This window comes from Primulina eburnea, chromosome 13 (genome assembly GCF_022965805.1).
Source record: "Primulina eburnea isolate SZY01 chromosome 13, ASM2296580v1, whole genome shotgun sequence".
Lineage (NCBI taxonomy): Eukaryota > Viridiplantae > Streptophyta > Magnoliopsida > Lamiales > Gesneriaceae > Primulina > Primulina eburnea.
This window is the reverse complement of record NC_133113.1, coordinates 16785001-16808482: the sequence shown is the minus strand read 5'-3', so window position 1 is coordinate 16808482 and position 23482 is coordinate 16785001. Positions and strand designations below refer to the sequence as shown.

The 23482-nt window shown below is 37.1% G+C and overlaps 1 protein-coding gene across 1 annotated transcript; it reads right to left on the bottom strand.

Moving 5' to 3' along the window:
* Positions 1-6479: 6479 nt before the first annotated feature.
* Positions 6480-10524, bottom strand: LOC140809793 (uncharacterized). The gene is made up of 2 exons (XM_073167525.1): positions 8890-10524; positions 6480-7169 (listed from the first exon to the last, which is right to left on the bottom strand). Exon 1 carries the CDS (start codon positions 10057-10059, stop codon positions 8905-8907), a length of 1155 nt encoding a protein of 384 aa, XP_073023626.1. The 5' UTR covers positions 10060-10524; the 3' UTR covers positions 6480-7169; positions 8890-8904.
* Positions 10525-23482: the final 12958 nt, after the last annotated feature.

The window sequence follows — 23482 nt, the reverse complement described above, 5'->3', positions numbered from 1 at the left end:
TTGATAAGACTCTGTTCAAATTTTGAAAAAATGATCATATTTTATTTGTTCAAATATATGTTGATGATATTATTTTTAGGTCAACTAACCCAAAATTATATGAGAAATTTGCCAAATTAATGCAGGAAAAATTTGAGATGAGTATGATGGGTCAACTCACATTCTTTCTTGGTCTGCAAGTGAAAAAACTGGAAACTGGTATTTTTATCAGTCAAACCAAATACACAAAGGAATTGTTCAAGAAATTTTGTGAAACGTCTACTATTTTAAAGAATGCAGAAATATATTTTTTTTTCGACAAGCTCATATTTTCGAAATAACATTCAAAAATGATCTTAAATATTTGATCGTAAAAATAGTGCAGTTTAAATTAACAAAACTCATCCAAAATCAGTTCATTAGTTATGACATCCGTATCAGCTTTATTCGATGGATCCATCTACGTATAATCACGGTACACGCGGCGGGGATATCAGCGACAGCATTATCCGTCCACTGAGCCTTGGCCTCAGCTCATCATATCTCATGTCATCGTATACATATACATCGTCAATCAAAATCAATTCTCATCCTCAAAAAAACATCATCATATTCACCACTAAAAAAAAACAAGCATATACGTAATTTTTTCTTGAAACCAAGAATGCATCATATTTTTCATAATTACATAAAAATCATAAACGTGATGCATAAAAATTTAATTCATGATAAGATGTGCTCAGGGCGCTGCCAGGACCAAAATCTCACCCCAGGTGCGAAATGACCATTTTGCCCCTGGAAACCGAAAATTACTGTTTTACCCCTGGACCTCTAAATTTTGACCCGAAGCTTACCAAACTACTTAAAACATTCCAAAACATATTTACATACATTTTTTAGACATAAACTCGAGCTCGTTACAAAACTTAAACGATTCATTTTAAAACTTAGACATGGGTCCTGTTTTAGCCCGTATCAATCCGAAACATAACCAAATCTTTCCTAACTCGAACCATGAATCAAACCTCCATGACCAGCCTCTAAACCATTTATTTCAGACCACTTAGGACATAGAAACCAGCCCAAATGTTGCTGGAAATCTCCAGCGTATGCGCACAAATTTTCCCAGCTTGAGCGATTTTACGATAAAAATCATATCTCACTTGTTATTTACCAGCAAAATTATGAATTTTATATCGAATCAAAGATAACAAAGAGTGCTACAAATAATATACTGAACTCATTTCCAGAAAACCAACCAATAATTCACAGAATTTGAAATAAAAGAAGGCGACGTCTTTTGAGACACATAAATTCCACAGCTTGAGCGACTTTACGATAAAAATCATCTCTCTCCTGTTTCTAATCAGAAAAATACGAGTTTTCTATCGAATCAAAGATAACAGAGAGTGCTACAAATCATATGTTTTCTAGAAACCAACCAATACGTCGCAGAATTTTAAATAACAGAGGTGACGGTTTTTTAGACACATAAATTCCACAGTTTGAGCGACTTTACGATAAAAATAATATCTCCCTCGTTTCTAGTAAGAAAATTACGAATTTGGTATTGAATCAAAGATAACGGAGAGTGTTACAAATCATATCTTGAACAAATTTCCATAAAACCAACCAATAAGTCGCAGAATATGAAATAACAGAGGTGACGGGTTTTGAGACACAAAATTCCACAGCTTGAGCGACTTTACGATAAAAATCATATCTCCCTCGTTTTTAATCAGAAAATTTACGAATTTGCTATCGAATCAAAGATAACAAATAGTGCTACAAATCATATGTTGAACACAATTCTATAAAACCAAACAAAAAGTCGAAGAATTTGAAATAACAGAGGGTGATGGGTTTCGAGACACACTTCAACAAAGAAACCGATCGACCCTCGACTTAACCCATCTAACCATCGACCCTAACACGAGCCGCCTTCTTCCTAGCCAAGACCAGCTGGTTAAGGGCATTCTCTAGCTTCGTTTGGACCCTCCTGGACCACCCCGCAGCCTGGTCCAGCCCCGACACAACCGGGCCTCCTCTAATAACAACAAATAAGTATCGAATCCCATACGATAATTCAAGCGTTTCTTAATAATATAAGATCGAAATCTTGAAGAATTTCGTGTCGGGGAAGCACTGGAGAGGCGGGAAGAAGACTTGTTTGCAAAAGAATGGAGGACCAAAGCTACCGGCTGGAGTTTTACGTGAAAATGGCTGAAGAAGTGAGGGTATCGGCTGATGGAAAAGAATATTAGGTTTAGTGGAGTTAAGGGGAATAATTAAATAATATAATAAGTTCTAATGGGCCATCAATTATTTTTTAAAGAGTTTCAAGCCCAATAAGCTTAAAATTAGGTCCATTAAGTCCAAAAATACTCTCGAAAAATATTTCGTGTTCGCAAGTTTTTGAAAATATTGCCGAACCCTCAAAAATTCCCCTGAATCGTTAAAATTTTTGTACTAGCTAAAAATATAACCCGGCGAGTAAAAATACCCAATCAAAGCACATTTTCAAAAATCATACTAAAGAAAATTAATATTAAATAATTTAAAATAATTATTCAAAAAAACTATTTTCCCTGAATATCCCTGGTCTTCGTTCCTCGTTCGAGCGCGAAATGCAACTTAAAATCCTAATGTATGAAACTTTAAATAAACCATGAATTAAAACACAAATTCATGAAATAAACATGCATTTTTTGCTTTAAAACAATTTAATAAAATACCTAAGAATAAATTTAATAAATTTTATGCACGTGGTTCACGTGCACCTTCAAATTTTCGTGACGTTACATTTGGCATGGAAATATGTTCATCTGCAAATACTCCTATGAGTTCTTCGATTAAATTAGATAATGATCAATGGTGAATATCAATTGAGACAGCAATCTAGATAGGTCTAATAGGTTCTTTGTTATACATAACTGCTAGTCGTCCTGATATTGTATTTACCGTTTGTATGTGTGCTAGATTTCAGGAAAATCCTAAAAAATTGCACTTTCTAGCTGCCAAACATATATTGAAATATCTTAAAGGCAAACAAAATGTGGGCTTATGGTATGCTAAGGACGCATAGTTTAATTTAGTTAGATACTCAGATGCAGATTATGCAGGATGTAAGCTTGATAGTAAAAGCACTAGTGGATCATGTCAGTTTCTAAGAGACAGACTGGTTTCATGGTTCAGTAAGAAGCAAACATCCATAGAAACTTCCACAACTGAAGCAGAATATCTTGCTGCTGAAAGCTGCTGTGCTCAACTGATCTGGGTTCAGCAACAACTGAGAGACTATGGAGTCATTGCAAAAGAATCACCAATCTTTTGTGATAATACAAGTACAATTACGATTACATATAATCCAGTTCTTCACTCAAGGGTTAATCATATCGATGTCAGATATCATTTCATCAGAGACCATGCTCTAGAGAAATCAATCAAAATGGAATACATACTAACTGATCAACAAGCAGCTGACATTTTCACCAAACCATTACCTGATACCTAGTTTTCTCTTTCGCAATATTCTTGGTTTAATTGATTTGTTTTAATTATATGTGTTTTAATGCTTATATGTCAGTTATTTCTTATTATTATTCAGTTAAATACTTGTCAGTTAGTCAATTGCTAGTTATTCAACTGTTAGTTAGTCAATTAATAAAGTTAGTATGGAGAAAAGAAACAGTAATGAATCAAAACATCAATTTTCTGGATAATATCTTTCATATAATACACGATTCAGTTCTCTTTCCATGACATCTAGCCAAGGAGACATCCAACTAGACAATGCATTACAGGAAACTCTTTTGTAGCCTTCCGAGAAGACAATCTTCTCCAGCACTCTCTGCTCCTCCAACAACATCAACTCCAACAGACCTTCATCAGAAACAAGATCTGAAGTGTGGATCACATCAATATGCCTCCTATACTTTATCTCAGTTGCCCTCTGTTTATCAGTAGCAACCAATCCATCTCACTGAATAGTTTGGAATTCTTGTACTTTAGTCCAGGTGGACATGACTTTCTCAAAGACAAAAGTCTCTATAGCTTCCTTCATTATCTCCAAATGGCAAAGCGTTGCTGGAGAAGGAGGGACGTTGGAATTGATTGCTCTATCCATCTGTGCTTAATTGTTGCTTGTTATTATCTAATTACAATAGTATTATTTATAGACATACCCTTATTGAAGAAGTAGAAGAAGACGAAGAGACATCAGTCAACAGAATGAACTTGAGAAAAACACCTACACTTTGACATGAAATACACCTACACTTTGATGAAATTCATGTTTTCTTGACTTCTTGTGTAAGGGGCTGCCGGTTTGAGGTATTATGGGTCTATATATGTTGGGAGTTAAGTTGTAAAGGGGCTGGAGTCACGCGTTAGTCACGTTTTGGGGAGGTCCGATCGGTCTTCTTGAGGGAGATATGATTTTTATAGTAAAACTACACAAGTTGTGAAATTTCTGTGTCACAACCCGTCATCTTCTGTTATTTCGAATTATTTGAGTTATAGGTTTGTTTTCTGGAAATTTGTTTAACATATAATTTATAGCACTCTGTGTTATCTTAGATTCGATAGCAAATTCGTAATTTTCTGATAAGAAACGAGAGAGATATGATTTTAATCATAAAACTGCACAAGCTGTGAAATTTTTGTGTCACGAAACCCGTCTCCTTCTGTTATTTCGAATTCGGTGACTTATAGGTTGGTTTTCTGGAAATGTGTTCAACATATAATTTATAGCACTATGTGTTATATTCGATTCGATAGAAAATTCGTAATTTTCTGATAAGAAACGAGGGAGATATGATTTTTATCGTAAAACAACACAAGCTGTGAAATTTTTGTGTCACAAAACCCGTCATCCTCTGTTATTTCGAATTCTGTGACTTAAAGGTTGGTTTTCTGGAACTGTGCTCAACATATAATTTATTGCACTCTGTGTTCTATTCAATTTATATCAAATTCATAATTTTCTGATAAGAAACGAGAGGATATGATTTTTATCGTAAAACCGCACAAGCTGTGAAATTTTTGTGTCATAAAATCTGTCACCCTCTGTTATTTCGAATTCTGCTACTTATAGGTTGGTTTTCTTGAAATATGTTCCACATAAGATTTTTAGCACTCCGTGTTATCTTCAATTTGATAGCAAATTCCTAATTGTTTCATAATAAATGAGGGAGATATGATTTTTATCGTAAAATCGCTTTAGCTATGAAAATTTGTGCATGTTTTTCACGTTTTCTCAAGTTGTGAGGGTAGGCTCGATCAAGGAGGGCTGAACCAGGCCATGGTGTGGTCTAGGAGGGTCTAGAGGTGGGATAGGAAGAGTTGTTTCAGGTTTGGTTTGTGAGAACCCGAAAATTTCGACCGAAGCAAATCAAGTAAGTAATATAAAAATTAATTAAAATAATTCAGTAATTTTCGTTTCAATTAAACTACTTGAATAATAACTTAAATCTCATCAAATTTAACTCGAGAAAGTAGATTCTAAGCTCGGGGATTAGCTCAACAGGAGGCCAAGCCACAAGTAACTGTATCCATTGAAGTGTTGCCAAGGGAGGAGTAAAACCCCAGCTCAGGAACGCGAACTTTCAGCTCGAAGAAGCTCAACCAAGCTTGTCCTAACAAGACCACAAATGGAGCTAAAAGGTGAGCTAAAAGCTTTGGACAAATTAAAGATGCAAGAGATGGCTTTTGAGTAAACCAAAAAAGGAGCTAAAGGCTTGAGCTTTAGGTTAGGACAACATTATTATGCAAGAAGGTGACCTTTGGTGCTTTGCATGCCTTGACCACATTCATGGCTTGTCTTGGTGTTGCGTGTTTTCTTAATTGCTTGCAAGTGCACAACGTCAAGTTATAGTAAAATGTAATTTTGAGTACAAGTGTCGATCCCACGAGGAATGTATTTCTAAATTTATATTAATGCTTGTAATTAAAATAGTCTTGATTTTATTTAGAAAAATCAATTGATGAAGTTGTTTATACCAATAACTAGATTTAAAACTAAATTTGAATTATCGTACCAAATAATAGTGAACAACAATAGAATAAAAGATCTAGAGGTCCGATTTCACGCAACTATCCACCATGTGTATTTTTGTGTAGCTATATTATATTTGTCTTTCTTATTCATTAGTCAAGAATTCTAAAATCATCTACTCCCTCTCCCGAGTGTTAAGCAGATACTAATTATCTAACAAAAGATTGTTATGTTCCCATCAACAATCTATAATTAAATAACACAATAATCACTCAAATCTTTTAATGGCTTCAATAGCACTATATGTCCTCCCAAACTATATAAATACTATTGATGTATTTTTCCGTTTCTTATTTATAAATTCCCTTTTCCAAGTGATAATTTATAAACACAAGAATCATTCAAGATATGGCCAATAAATTGAAAGCATTAAAATTGGAAACATACAAATGAACAATAAGACAACTTATATAGCATAAATCATAAATCATCACACATGGTTTCTAGTTTTGTTCCATCATCCCTCTAGAATTAAGATTTAGTTCATAATAAGGAAAATAAAACAACAACACATAAATATTAAACAAAACATATCAAAATAAAAGAAAGAAAGAACTTAGAACAAGAGTTTTGGAGTGTATGAAGATTTTGTTCCAAGATGCACAAGAACTTGTTGAAGAAGATGATCTTGATCTTCAATCTTGTTCTTTGTAGCCTCCACCCTTTTTCTAGCTTCCAAGATGCCCTAGATGATGAATAATGGAGGCTTTTTATAGTCTAGACAAGATCTATCACGTAGCACACCATTCTCCCCTCCTTTTCCTCAAAGTCTTCAAAGTTTCACAATTTCCGGAAGAATGTTTGTGCATGACCGCGGGTGCGGTGAAGTAAGCACCGCGGGTGCGTTGCCCTCTCGAACATACAGCGCGGGTGCGCTCTTATCTGTAGCGCGGGGGCGCTACTCTCTCGGCAGCCAGCGCGGGTGCGCTCTTAGCTGTAGCGCGGGTGCGCTACTCTCTCGGCAGCCAGCGCGGGTGCGCTGTTGTTAAGAGCGCGGGTGCGCTGTCTTCTCGGCATGTAGCGCAGCTCCGCTGCGTGCTGTGGTGCGGGTGCACTCTTATCTCGTGACTAGTTGTCCTTTGCACCTCTAATTCATCAATATATCACTCCAAACTCTAATTTCTAAGCTTCCAAACTACAATAACAAAAACAACAACATATCAAATAAAACCTGCTCAAGAATCACAAAATTCCAAGTTAAAAACAAGTAATAAAAGTACAATAAATTGCACTTATCAAACTCCCCCAAACTTAAGATTTTGCTAGTCCCGAGCAAAACAAAACAACAAATACAAACAAACAAACAAACAACTAACAAGTCATGAAATATTTTAAAGAACTTGGCCTCAACATAATTTCTAAATCCATCATGCATTTACAATTCAAATCAATTCAACCACTTGTTCATCAGGATAAAATCATGTGATTGGTTCGTTTTCTAACTTCAAATCTCTTCAACCATGTACAAATCATTCTCCATTGATTTCAAATTTTTACAAACACATATCACAAGGTCTTTTTCGGTATAAATTGGGTTCAAAGCAATATTCATTCAAGAAATGGATACCCAATGATTATTTGATGCAATGAGGTGTGTGAAAAATTGACCAAAATTCTTACTCAATGACGGTGTTTATCGATTGTCCATAGGCTAGCTCCTTTCAATCACTCTCCACTAGTATATTGGACAACTATGACTAGGTTAATAGGATTTTCAATGGTTATAATGTTAAGCTTGGTTCATGGCTACAAATAAAGTCTAGGAGTTCAAATAAGGGAGTAAATTGAATTTCTTCTCTTTTGCACACTCCACTATTTCTTTCAATCTCCAATTTTTATCTTTTTCTTTTCTTTATTCATCTCATCTCTTTTTCTCCCCTTTTTCTCCAACTTCTTCAATGTAACATCATTCATTTTTATTTTGTAGGAGAATATCACTTTCTTCAATCTTTTGGATTCTTACTCCCTTGAGAAAGTAGGAAATAATTGTATAAGAAATTCAAAAGGTTGGTAATTGTGGGATATTTGAAAAAAATATTTGAATGAGGGTCTTTTACACATATTTAAGTGTGCCATTCAAATTCATATAAGCTCAAATAGGTGACAAATGATAAATTCATTTATTTGGTAGCTTGAAAGGCTCAATCGGTCCAAAAATCACCTAAATCATTCCTAAATCATAATTTGTCCGTATTTCGCCTCGAGTGATGTTTGGATAGTTCTAGACAAAATCTCAATTCACCATCAAAGAGTAAAATTCTAATCATCGTGAAAATTGTGTCTCAATGCATCAACAAAATACATATATATTCAAAAAGAAATGTGCTTGGCTTCCAAGGAATTTCAAAAACACAACTCTTTTCTCATATAGGCTCAAAAAGGCTTCAAATGAATGTTTATGAATAATATATATGGCCCAAATAGCTTCAAAGATTGCCTTAATCATTTATGAGTTTGCAAAAATTTTATTTCAATGTCAAATAAAAATCACAAAGTTTTATAGAAATTTTAAGTCTCAAACTCACCACATCTCATGATTATTCTCTAAATTTTCAAAGTGGTCAATTAACATAAATTTGATGCATGACATTGCTTTTCCAACAAAATGTTTTCATCATTGGCCAATTCATTAAATATTTCATGACTAAAATACTACAAACACACAAAATAAACAAAAATTAAACACACTAAAATACACTAATTAAATAAACAAACAAAAGCAAATAAACAAATAAATACTCCAAATAAATTAAAACAAAGCACACAAAGATAAAATAAAATAACTCTCCCCCAAACTTAAACATGTGCATCGTCCTCGATGTAAATAGGCATGATAAATATGAAAATGCACATACGCTGGGCAACGACCGTCAGTGGTCATTGCCATCATCCTCGTCATCATCATCGTGGTGGGGTGGTTGGAACTCTGGCGGTGGGTAAGCTGGTGGCCACTGTGGGTGAGGTGGATATGGTCTACTAGAAGTGGAAGCAGATGGAAACTGCTCAGCCAACACTGATGTGAAATCCATCATGAAATTCATGAATGTATCAGTCCGATACATAAATGCATTCATGTCTTGACGTTGTTGGTGCATCTCCTCCTCCAACATAGTCATTCTGCTTCTCCTGTGCTGCTGCGGTTGTTCTTGAGCCTGGGCTTGATCACGTCTTTCTGCAGCCCTCTGATTGAATTCTCTTCGAGCTCTACGTGCTGCACCTTGGTCGTTTCTGGCGCCCATAAATGCCTGAGCTATCACAATAGGATTTTTCGGCTTCAGAACTTCTTCATTCGGAGCCCAAGTCACACCCACATGTTGGCACAATACAGTGATGAGAGAGGGGTGGAGAAGTCCACTCGGAGAGTTGCCACATGCATAATCGTAAATTGAATTCTGAAGCAATCGACCTAGATCGATTGTCTTCCCTGTCATAATGCAGAATATGAGGATGGCCCTCTCCTTAATCACAGTAGTGGTGTGTTCTGTAGGCTTTATTCTGGCAGTAATGAATGAATACCAATATTTTGCCATTTCCCTGAGGTCAGACTTTGCAAGGCTTAAATGCACATTGTCTCTCATTCGCCATTCGGCTCCCTGTGTACAAATAGTATGTAGAATATTGTCATAATCAACATTCCCATTTTTGTATTCTTCGTACTCATCGTGCATTATTTCAGGAAAGCCATATACAGTGTTGATTGTCCGTGCATCAAAAGCGACCTCTTTACCTCTCACAAACACCACTAACCGATCATGTCTCACCTTCAAGTTTGCATAGAACTCTCTCACCAATGATATGACAGCATCCTGTGGCTGTCTTCCAAACTCCTCCCATTGCCGAGCTTCAAGAATATGTTCAATTTGAGTATCAGGATGACTTAGATCAAATCCCCTCTCCTTTATTATGCTTCTATTGAAAATTTTTCCATACTGTTCCTCTGCCCTCTCATTATAAAATCTACTCGCATCATAGTTCACTGCTGTTGATGAAGAGGCTCCCTTGGATGACTTTCTTTTCAATGGCATTTTGTCAAACACCTTGTTTACACAACTCAATTCAACCTTCTTCTCAAAATAATAACTTCTTGCTTTCCCCAAACTACTTCTCAACTCAACACAACAATGTATACAATATCAACCAACAATATTACCAAAATCACAATATTCTTCACCAAATGAAATTTCCTTCCCAAGCAACAAATTTCGAAATTAGCTTCAAATTTGCAAGAAATTGCTCACCTTGGGTGTGTTGAGTTGTTTCTTGAAGAATTAATTCAAAACTCCACTCAAATCTTGAAGAGATTTTCGAACCCCCTTTTCAAACCCTAGGTTTGATTTTGAGTTTAATGGAAAAGAGTGAGGTATTAGATTGAGTGTGTGTAGATTTGTAAGTTGTAGTGATGAATATGTGGAAAGAAGAACAAAAATTTGGTGTTTGATTTGTGTTTGGAGTAGGAATTTTCGGAAATGGAGAATTGGGTGTTCTTGAGAGTGTTTTCGGTAATGGTTGAGGAATGCCCGATTGCTTCTTAAAAACGGGTGACCGCGGGTGCACTTAAGTAAGCACCGCGGGTGCGCGGTGTGTTTGAAAAACAGCGCGGGTGCGGCGTTTGGCAAAGCGCGGGTGCGCAACGCTCTCGGCAGACAGCGCGGGTGCGCTCGGATAAACAGCGCGGGTGCGCAACGCTCTCGGCAGACAGCGCGGGAGCGCTCGGATAAGCAGCGCGGGTGCGCAACGCTCTCGGCAGACAGCGCGGGGGCGGTAGCCTTGTACTGCGGGTGCACTCCTGCTTCGAATTTTATTTAATTTTTTATGCACCTCAAGACTGTAATGGCACTCCTGTCTCGTCAAAATATTTTCTTCTCAAATTTTGAGTCCTGAAAAGAAAAACAATTTAGATTCATTAAATTTTGGGAAGATATAATCATACAATTTATTAAAAATACACAACTAAAAATAACATGATTAAAATAAAATAAAAACTGAAATCACAATGCAAACAAGAAACAAAGAATTGGGTTGCCTCCCAATAAGCGCTTGGTTTTACGTCATCAGCCTGACTACCATCAGCCTTTATCAAGTTGATCCGCCCAAAGGAATGTTGTCAAGGTGCCTTACTTCATTTCCATAATATGGTTTTACTCTTTGGCCATTCACCTTGAAAGTCCTCCCATCACTGCATTTTAGCTCAATCGCCCCATGAGGATACACCGTCTCCACCAAAAATGGACCTGACCAACGTGATTTCAACTTACCAGGAAACAACTTAAGACGAGAATTGAACAAGAGTACTTGTTGTCCTGGTTTTATTTCCTTTCGTACAATGAGTTTGTCATGCCACTTTTTTGTCTGTTCTTTATAAATCTTGGCATTTTCATAAGCTTCATTGCGAAATTCCTCCATTTCATTTAACTGTAGTTTTCTTTCATCACCAGCGGCTTTTAAATCAAAATTCAACTTTTTAACTGCCCAAAATGCTCGATGCTCCAATTCCAGCGGCAAGTGACAGGCTTTACCAAAAACCAACCTATAGGGAGACATCCCTATAGGTGTCTTGAATGCTGTCCTATAAGCCCACAGTGCATCATCCAACTTTATAGCCCAATCCTTCCGGTTTGTATTGACAGTCTTTTCTAAGATTTGTTTGATTTCCCGATTGGATATTTCAGCTTGTCCGTTCGACTGAGGATGATATGCCAATGCCACTCTGTGCTTCACATTGTATTTAGCCATCATTGAATTGAAAATTTTATTGCAAAAGTGCGTACCTTCATCACTTATGATAGCTCTTGGTGTTCCAAACCTTGTCAAGATGTTCTTGTGCACAAATTTAACTACAACACGAGCATCATTAGTACTGGTGGCGATTGCTTCCACCCATTTCGAAACATAATCTACAGCTAATAATATGTAAGATTGACCAAAAGAAGGGGGAAAAGGTCCCATGAAATCTATACCCCAGACATCAAAAAGTTCCACTTCCAAAATATTTGTTAGTGGTAATTCGTGACGCCTAGAAATGTTCCCTAACCTTTGGCATCTATCACATGATTTCACTAAGGTATAGCTATCCTTGAACAAAGTAGGCCAATAGAAACCTGATTGCAATACTTTAGCTGCTGTTCGTGTTACCCCAAAATGTCCACCATACGGTGATGAATGACATTGTTCCAGAATTTTGTGTGCATCTTCTCCATCAACACATCTCCTAATCACTTGGTCAGCACATCTCTTATACACACAAGGATCATCCCAAAAGAAAAATTTTATATCATGGAAGAACTTCTTTTTCTGGTGATGATTCAGATCTGGAGGAAAAGTACCACAAGACAAGAAGTTAGCTATATCAGCAAACCACGGAAGTTTAGAACTTACCTCAAACAGTTGTTCGTCTGGGAACAACTCATTTATAACTCCACTTTCCGTTCTTTCTTCTAACTCTAGTCTTGATAAGTGATCTGCTACCTGGTTTTCACAACCTTTCTTGTCTTTTACTTCAAAATCGAATTCTTGAAGTAGGAGTATCCAACGTATTAACCTGGGCTTGGCATCCTTTTTGGCAAACAAGTATCGAAGCGCTGCATGGTCAGTGAAAACAGTTACCTTGGTGCCAATAAGATATGTTCTGAACTTGTCAAATGCGAACACTACTGCTAGCATCTCTTTCTCAGTAGTTGTATAGTTTTGTTGAGCTGCATTAAGTGTACGACTTGCATAGTATATAGCCTTGAACATCTTATCTCTCCTCTGTCCCAATGCTGCTCCTACAGCATAGTCGCTAGCATCACACATGAGCTCAAAAGGCTCCTTCCAATCAGGCACTATCATAATGGGAGCAGAAATCAGTGCTTTCTTGATTTTGTTAAATGCCTGCAAACAATCATCATCAAAAATAAATGTTGAATCTTTCTCTAACAAATTACATAAAGGTCTAGTAATTTTAGAGAAGTCTTTGATATAACGACGATAGAACCCGGCATGTCCTAAGAAACTTCTGATCCCTTTCACATTCTTTGGCGGTGGTAAATTTTCAATTGCCACAACTTTGGCCCTGTCAACTTCTATTCCTTTAGCTGAAATTTTGTGGCCAAGCACAATACCTTCGGGAACCATAAAGTGACATTTTTCCCAATTCAGAACTAGATTTTTCACCTGACATCTCTGCAAAACAAGCATTAAATTTTGCAAACAATGATCAAAAGATGTACCAAATACAGAAATGTCATCCATAAAAACCTCCATTATTTCCTCAACCATGTCAGAAAATATGGCCATCATACACCTCTGAAAAGTAGCAGGTGCATTGCATAGTCCAAATGGCATTCTCCTGAAAGCAAATGTACCGTAAGGGCAAGTGAAAGTAGTCTTCTCCTGATCCTCCGGTGCTATGACAATCTGATTGTAACCTGAATAACCATCTAGAAAACAATAATAATGATAACCACCAACTCTATCAAGCATCTGGTCAATAAATGGAAGTGGGAAATGATCTTTCCTAGTAGCATCATTCAATTTCCTGTAGTCTATGCATACTCGCCAACCAGTCACTGGGCGAGTTGAAATCAATTCGTTGTTCTCATTTTTCACTACAGTTATTCCTCCCTTCTTAGGCACTACTTGTACTGGTGAAACCCATGAGCTATCAGATATAGCATAAATAACACCAGCATTTAACAATTTTAACACCTCAGCCCTTACAACTTCTTTCATTGCAGGATTAAGCCTTCTCTGATGATCAACATAAGGTGAATATGATTCCTGCATCAAAATTTTATGCATACAAACAGTAGGGCTAATTCCCCTTATATCAGCAATTGTCCATCCCAAAGCAGATTTAAATTCTCTCAACACCCTCAACAATTTTTCTTTTTCAGTACAAGTAAGAAAAGAAGAGATGATTACTGGATATGTTGAATTTTCACCTAAAAATGCATAACAGAGGTGACTTGGAAGTTCCTTCAATTCAGGGGATACTTTTGGCACCTCTATAGTTGCATCTTCAAGTAATTCTACATTATGCACATCAATCTTTTGTCTAGGCAATGTATCGAGAGCAAGTAATTCCTCTTGCACATCCCAATCATCTTCATCCATTATAGACGCCGATTCCAACAAGCATCTCTCCAAGGAATCCTTTGTCAATCTTCCTGCACCAACATGAGATACACATGAGTCAATTACATCAATGCTATTACAAGTACTTACCTCATTTGGTTCTTTGATTGTGTTGTAGATGTTGAACATGACTTCTTCTCCACCTACTCTCAATGTAAGCTCACCCTTGTGCACATCGATCAAAGCTTTTCCAGTGGCCAAAAATGGCCTTCCAAAGATAAGTGGGGTGTCCTTGTCTTCTTCCATATCTAGAATGACAAAATCAGCAGGAAATATAAATTTGTCTACCTTTACCAGAACATCCTCCACTATACCCCGTGGATATGTAAGTGATCTATCCGCCAACTGCAAGGTAATAGTGCTAGGCTTCACCTCGCCAAGCTCTAAAGTCCTGTAAATAGAAAAAGGCATTAAATTAATACTGGCACCTAAATCACACAAAGCTTTATTTATTCTAGAACCACCAATAACACAAGGGATAGTAAAACTCCCTGGATCTTTGAGTTTCTGTGGTAGTTTCCTTTGAAGTATGGCGCTACACTCTTCTGTCAATTTCACTGTCTCAAACTCATGCAACTTTCTCTTCTTTGACATCACATCTTTTATGAACTTTGCATAGTTTGGCATTTGCTCTAAAGCATCAGCAAATGGGATGTTGATATGAATCTTCTTGAAGATCTCCAAAAATTTGGCAAATTGATCATCCAATTTCTTCTTCTTGAACCTCAGCGGATATGGAAGAGTCGGTTTAAATACCGGAGGTTGTTCAACTTCAGCTTCAGCTTCAGCTTTGATATTAGATCCCTCAGTTTCAACTTCTTCAACAATCACCTCATTTTCATCTTTCTCATTGGAATTTTTAACATCAAGTTCTTTTCCACTCCTCAAAGTCACTGACTTGCACTGCTCTTTTGGGTTCACCTCTGTGTTACTGGGAAATTGCCCCTTGTTCTGATCTTTTAGAGCGTTGGCCAATTGTCCGATTTGCGTTTCCAAAGATTTCATTGTGGCACCCATGTTTCCCATGTGAGTCTCCATATTGTCAAGACGAGATTCAGTTCTCGCCATCCTTTTTCCAGACTCAGCAACAAATGTACCTACCAAATCTTCAAATGAAGGCTTTCCCTCCCCCTTTGATGTATTGAACCCCGGTGGAGGATTCAACACATTCTTATTATTAGCATATGAAAAATTTTCATGATTTCTCAATCCAGGATGATAAGTGTTAGAGGGAGGGTTACCTCGATATCCTCCGTAGCCACCAAAATTCCTATTGTTGATATAATGAGCCTCATCAGGAATTTGTGGTTCTTCAGTAACAACCGATGCATTTTCAACCTCTGATGTACCAGTCTTATTCATTGCTGCAATTTGATTTGTCAAAGCTGAAACTTGAGCTGTGAGTGATGTAATAGGATCTATGGCATAAATTCCAGCTTGCTTCTTTACTCCTGACCTTTCAGACGGCCACTGATAACTGTTAATGGTCATCTGTTCAAGCAAATCATATGCTTGATCAGGTGATTTTGCAAATATCGTGCCACCAGCTGCTGCATCAACAGTGCCTCTTGTCTGTCCATTCAAACCATTGTAAAATAATTCAATCTGTACCCAATCTTCAAAACCATGGTTTGGACATCTCCTCAACAATTCCTTATATCTTTCCCATGCCTCATATAGTTGCTCAAAATCAGTCTGCCTGAAAGTACTTATCTCGATTTTTAACTGTGCAGACTTTGCAGGTGGAAAATATTTTGCAAGAAACTTGGTTGCTAACTCCTGCCATGTAGTTATACTCCCCAAAGGAAGCGATTGAAGCCATCCTCTTGCTTGGTCCCTAAGAGAAAAAGGAAACAAACGCAATCGAATTATATCATCAGAAACACCATTCATTTTTACCGTATCAGTAATTTCAAGGAATGTTCTGAGATGTAGATGAGGATCTGCAGTAGCGGCTCCATTAAACTGATTCTGTTGAACCATGTTTATCAATGCAGGCTTGAGCTCAAAGTTGTTTGCATTAATCGTTCCTCTTGCTATACCAGAATAATGAGCATTCAATACCGGCCTAAAATGATCTCTGATGGGTATTGCAGGGGGTGGATTTTCATTGTCTCTGTTTTCAGCCATTGCTCGAATCTCTTCTCTTCTTGCCTTTCTTAATCGTCTTGCGGTTCTTTCGATTTCAGGATCAAAGATAAGCAAGTCAAGATTTTGCGATCTTCGCATGCACTGTTAATCAAAAACAATAACAAATCAGTGTTTAATGTAGTATAATAAAAATAGCTCTAAATTAAAATTTAGACTAATTGGTAACAATATTAATATAAATTCAAATTTTTACAATCCCCGGCAACGGCGCCAAAAACTTGTTGCGTGTTTTCTTAATTGCTTGCAAGTGCACAACGTCAAGTTATAGTAAAATGTAATTTTGAGTACAAGTGTCGATCCCACGAGGAATGTATTTCTAAATTTATATTAATGCTTGTAATTAAAATAGTCTTGATTTTATTTAGAAAAATCAATTGATGAAGTTGTTTATACCAATAACTAGATTTAAAACTAAATTTGAATTATCGTACCAAATAATAGTGAACAACAATAGAATAAAAGATCTAGAGGTCCGATTTCACGCAACTATCCACCATGTGTATTTTTGTGTAGCTATATTATATTTGTCTTTCTTATTCATTAGTCAAGAATTCTAAAATCATCTACTCCCTCTCCCGAGTGTTAAGCAGATACTAATTATCTAACAAAAGATTGTTATGTTCCCATCAACAATCTATAATTAAATAACACAATAATCACTCAAATCTTTTAATGGCTTCAATAGCACTATATGTCCTCCCAAACTATATAAATACTATTGATGTATTTTTCCGTTTCTTATTTATAAATTCCCTTTTCCAAGTGATAATTTATAAACACAAGAATCATTCAAGATATGGCCAATAAATTGAAAGCATTAAAATTGGAAACATACAAATGAACAATAAGACAACTTATATAGCATAAATCATAAATCATCACACATGGTTTCTAGTTTTGTTCCATCATCCCTCTAGAATTAAGATTTAGTTCATAATAAGGAAAATAAAACAACAACACATAAATATTAAACAAAACATATCAAAATAAAAGAAAGAAAGAACTTAGAACAAGAGTTTTGGAGTGTATGAAGATTTTGTTCCAAGATGCACAAGAACTTGTTGAAGAAGATGATCTTGATCTTCAATCTTGTTCTTTGTAGCCTCCACCCTTTTTCTAGCTTCCAAGATGCCCTAGATGGTGAATAATGGAGGCTTTTTATAGTCTAGACAAGATCTATCACGTAGCACACCATTCTCCCCTCCTTTTCCTCAAAGTCTTCAAAGTTTCACAATTTCCGGAAGAATGTTTGTGCATGACCGCGGGTGCGGTGAAGTAAGCACCGCGGGTGCGCTGCCCTCTCGAACATACAGCGCGGGTGCGCTCTTATCTGTAGCGCGGGGGCGCTACTCTCTCGGCAGCCAGCGTGGGTGCGCTCTTAGCTGTAGCGCGGGTGCCCTACTCTCTCGGCAGCCAGCGCGGGTGCGCTGTTGTTAAGAGCGCGGGTGCGCTGTCTTCTCGGCATGTAGCGCAGCTCCGCTGCGTGCTGTGGCGCGGGTGCACTCTTATCTCGTGACTAGTTGTCCTTTGCACCTCTAATTCATCAATATATCACTCCAAACTCTAATTTCTAAGCTTCCAAACTACAATAACAAAAACAACAACATATCAAATAAAACCTGCTCAAGAATCACAAAATTCCAAGTTAAAAACAAGTAATAAAAGTACAATAAATTGCACTTATCACTTGGAGAGCAAGGTTTCGACCAAGGCTAGATGAGGGGTCATTCCTTGGCCTATAAATAAGAGATATCATGCAATGTAAAGCCTTACAAAAATTCAAGCAAAAGTTTCGGCCCTCCTCTTCCCTCACCCTTCAAAATTTTCGGTTTTTCCTCATTCCACACAAGTCACGGCCGAAAAATCAAGAAGGAAGAAGGAAGTCTTGTTCTAGCAGTTCGGAGTTGCTTTTCCGTGTCAAAGTGCTGCCCGATCAACGACAACAGTTGTTAAAATCACGTCGAAGTGCTGACGAATTTTTGAGGAGAAAGCTTCATTCAAAAATCTACAAGGGTAAGTGGGCTTTTGTTATATATTCGTTTGTATTTTTAAACTTGAATATGTATATCATGACATGCATGTATGTGTGTCTTCATTTTCGAAAATTGCTAAGCCATTCTGTTTAAAATTTCGATCGATTATGTGTTCTCTTCTATGCTTCGAAATTCGTTGATTCCGCTGTGTCCGTATGAAAACTCTGAAATCTGAAAATCTGAAAAGTTCTGTCTGTTACTTCTGAATTCTGTTTGCACTGTTACGATTCGAATTTGAAATGGGACGAGAATTGTGATTCTGTCTGGCCCCATTGGTGGGTATAAAACCATGTTCTGTCTGGCCCCCATTGGTGGGTATAAAACCATGTTCTGGCCTCACCCCTTAGAGGACTAACATATTGGGGACAATTTGACCATGGAAATGAGATGAGTAACAGTGTTCTGTCTGTTCTGATATGTTCTGTTCCGAATATCTGTATTGCTTATGTTTTGTTCTGAATCATTTGATAAGTTCTATCCTTTGAATCGTTTCTGTCTAATTAAGTTAAAGATATTGATTTTGAAAGTTTGTTAAAAAAGAGTTCTAAGAAACTAAGTTCTATATGTATTTTTGGAATCGATCGACCCCCACTTGCTGAGTGTTTCCCAAAACACTCACCCCTTACAAATTCCAGATAAAAGTGAAGGACAACTGGATGAGGAAGAGCAAAACGCTTTCTGGGGATGGTGAATCGGAGATCAAGATCGGAACTCAACATTCTACTTTTCTTTCGTTTCCGCTAATTGAAACTCTGATGTATTTTATTCCTTTGTCATTGTAAGACAATATTTCATTTATGAAAAAGACTTGTTTGATTTGATACGAGGCTTTATTGTTTTCAATTTAATTGTTAAACAATGCCGGATGTCACCGACGCTTCGGACTCAGGGCGTGACATGGTTCCCGATGGTTTGGTTTAGGGTCGAGAATTCGAGGGTTTAGTGCACTAGGGTTCAGCTTGCTTTGGTGCATAAACATCCAACAACTTTCAGGTGCTGTTTGAAGGTCTTAAGTGGGCTGGTCAACGTGGTTTAAGGGCTTGTAGGGTATGGTTGAGACATGGTTTTGTTAGAGTAGGTGCCTGTCGAGCCAAGTGTTGGCCGAGTGTTCACAATGAATCTCTATGTATAAACAATCTTTATTTTAATAATATTTGAAATTATTGTTTTGGCACATCTTTATCTGTACACTCATGCTAGTTGCATAGATATAGTCCTTGAATATACAAATAGTAGAAAGAATATGAGATGCTCATATGATGAGTATCATGAAACTCATATTTGGAATACTGTATATTCTAAATAGTTCCTAGTCGATTCAGCCGCCGCTAAAAAGGATATAGGCCGCTCGAGTTTGAGACTAGTATCTGCAATATGAGTACCATGTCTCATTGGTAGGGGACATTGTGATGTCCGAGCATGCAGATAGGTGCTTCTGGTAGAGTGCAATGGAAAATCCTCCATATAGGACTTTTCAAGTGGTTCTCACTTATCGAGTGGAAACGTCCTATTTTCTAATTGTACACCATTAGTCCTTATGACCCGGGACAACTTTAAGACTCTATATGCCAGCGTTGCACTTTGACTTGTTTACCAACTCTCATGGGGTCATCAGGTGGAAAGATTGGGTGTTTTGTTGAAACATATAGGAGTCGATGCATTGTAGTCGAGGATTCACCGCTTATCTTTGGGTATGGATATCCTATGTGATCTCATGTGCATGTAGTATGAAATCTCTGATCAGAGTATGGTGGTAATTATGAAAGGGGTTTAATAGATTACACAATCGATGCAACTACGACATGACACATAGTATTGATTCTTTGACAGCTCTCTATATACCAATAGTTTTCGAATCGGTCGGGATATATGATGAAGGGACCGTACTGTACGCTAACCATAATTGAATGGTTCTTGCAGGCACTATCATTTGATACATAGGGAATAATGTAAGCGATGCTGCTAGGCATTTAACATGATTAGTTGGGTACTATCAGACTTGATTTCTGACGTTCTTATCATCAAAGAGTTGATAAGTAAGAATAGAGCAATTAGGGTATGCTCATATAAAGACATGTTTAGTCCCAAATCACATGGAGATGTGAACTCACGGCTAGTTGTATCAATGAACCATTGAGGGCCACACAAATGCTAACTTTCTAGATCTTATTGAGAAGTAAAAATAGTTCAATGTGTTGAACGTCTTATAAAGAAGTTTATAAGCGTAAATAAAAATAATAATTATGACTTCTATAAGGAGAAAGTAACTTTTGATTTATGGAAGTGTTTCTAAATTAAAAGTTGGCCAAACAAATAATCTATTTGGAAATTGTGATTTTCATAAACATTATTATGGACTAAATTAAATTAATTCAAGTGTTGAATTAATTAAACACTAGTGGACCTAGTAGAGTCCAAATAATTTAATTAATTCAAGTGTTGAATTAATTAAACAACATTGGGCCTTGTAGAGCCCAACTAGAAATAATTAATAAACTAGTGGGCTTGAGTAAAATCAAGTAAAGCTTAAATGGTCCAAAATGTGTTTGAGACATTTAAATAAAAGTCCATGGGTCTTGTTATTGTTACAAGCCCAAGTAGAAAGCATGCAAAGGAGGTGAAGGATTGGAGGCAACTTTTTCAATATCCAAGGCATGATGTAAGGCCCAAGAATTTAATTACCGTAATCTGAAAAGATTTGAGTACAATTATCGTAATTTAAGATTAATCTGGAAAGATTTATTGATCAATTGACAGAATTGAGGTTATAGGAACTCAAATGAAGAAGCTGGGCGTTGGTTTATTTTAAGTCAAGATGTTGAATCGAACATCTCAAGATGTTAGGCCGAACATCTCGCGCCCGAGCGGTAGAAAAGAACCGCCCGAGCGCCAATTTTATTTCTTGGACAGAATTGTTGGCGCCCGAGCGGTAGAATATTACCGCCCGAGCGCCAGGAGATGTTCAAGCGAACATCTTGGCAGAGTGTTCCGCGCTCGAGCGGTGCATTTCAACCGTTCGAGCGCCGCTTGAAAAATGGGGAAAACGAGCCACGTATCTCCTGCATGCAATTAGATATATATAAGTGCGATTTCCTTCTTTTTCTTCAAAGGAAATCGAGAAAGCTTCTGGGAAAAGGCTTCATTTCTTTATGTGGTCCAATTTCGATCGTCTGAGAAATCCGCCCGTCCGATTTTGAATCCGACTTCGGTATTGAGTTCCTATCGACGTAGGCTACGACTGGACATTGAGTATTGACAGGATTTGAGTTCGAGACTTCAACAGAGTCAGAATAACAAAAGGACAGGTATAAATTAATGTTGTGTTGGGATTGCACAACTCGAGTAAGGTTTGACTCGAGTCTCCCTAAATCACATACTTAGTTATTACATTGATATTTGTAATTGTTGAGATTGATGTTTGTAGTCTATTGATTTATAGCAACTGCATGTATTGACTGCTGAATTGTTTAGTCATTGGCTGAGTTGCCTAGTCACCGACTGATTCGTCTAGCTATCGGCTGTTTCGCCTAGCTATTTTGGCTGATTCGCTTATTTATTGACTGATTCGTCTACTTATTGACTGATTCGTCTATCTATTGACTGATTCGTCTATCTATTGACTGATTCGTCTAGCTATCGGCTGTTTCGCCTAGCTATTGGCTGATTCGCTTAAATCTTGACTGAGTCGTCAATTCTGTGGCTGTTTCGCCCAGACATCGGGATCCCTAGGTTAGAGTTGAGTCGAGTATGAGACGACGCGTTGTTTGAGTCTGAGTGTGATTCATTACTTGTTATTGATTTATGTTTCTGATTTGATACATGTTATGAATGTTAATTATATGCTTTTATATATGTTTTTATATGATTGCATGTTTACATTGTTTATACTGGGAGTTATTCTCACCGGAGTTATCCGGCTGTTGTCTTGTTTTGTATGTGTGCATGACAACAGGTGGGGCTGGATCAGGGTCAAGAAGAGGATGAGAGAAGATTAGATAGCGTGGAGATCCGGGCTTGGCAGCAACTTAGGATTCAGCTTTGATTTATAGTTGAACCTAGTTTAATTGTGTAGATAACACAAGAATTGTATGTTTATGTTTAATATGTAATTTGAGTAAATTACATTACGTTTCCGCTTTGTATTTTAAAAAAAAAAAAATTTAGACCCTGTTTTATAATTGATTAATTAGTCCCAATGATGATTAAGAACTTGATTAGCGTCCGGGTCCCCACACATGACATGCACATGCTCACTTTAACTTTTTCATACACCAAGAAAAACATTCCTCCCTCTCTCCTCCAATGCAAATGGCCGAAATTTTGTAGCATTATCTCCTCCATTTTTGCTTCTTCATTTGTTGAAGATTGCACTCTTTTCTCAAAGAAAAATCCTCTAATTTTTCTAGTGCAAAATTAGAGGGGATCTTCCTTGTTGGTGGTGGGCTTAATTTTTAGCAAGGTGTGCTTTTGGAAGCTTGAAGATTAGTCTTGCCATTGATGAGCTTAGTTGTTTGACAACTAAGTTGGAGCCATCATCAATCTTTTAAGATTGATAGCTATATTTTCTAAAACACTCTATGAATGTCATTTTGTGTTTTATTGTATTTGCTACATACTATAGTGTTTAGGGTGCTCGGTTATTGTATGAAATAATTTTTTGAAACTTCTGTTGTGCAAACAAGCAACTTAAACGATCCCCTTTCAAGTGGTATCATGAGCTACGGTTACTATTTTGTGTAGCATATAAATTATATTATATTGAGGTCAATTTTTAACCACATGAGACAATCTAAACAACTAAAATCAAGGCCGGTTTGGGGCGGTATTTGGGTTGCTGCCCGCTGCCCGAGGGGCTACCCGAAACGGACAGCAAGGGGCTGCTCGAACAGCCCCTTAAATTTTTTTTTAAAAAAATTAAGTTGGCCGGAATCCGGCAACGGAGCTCTGCGACGGCGATGACGACTAGGGTTTTCAAAAGTGTTTTGGAATATCAAAGTGTCACGGGCCTTGAGTTGTTGTGTCATTGGATGTTGACATATTTTGTGAAATTTAAATGTGCCAAAATGTTTTTTGTGAAAAATGATTTTTTGGGTCCGTAAGTTTAAATTTACAAAAGTTGTATATATTTTCTCATAAAATAAATAATTGA

What these genes read in the sequence shown, in the direction of transcription:
- LOC140809793 (XM_073167525.1), bottom strand. Translation starts at nt 10,059, where the DNA reads ATGCCATTGAAAAGAAAGTCATCCAAGGGAGCCTCTTCATCAACAGCA.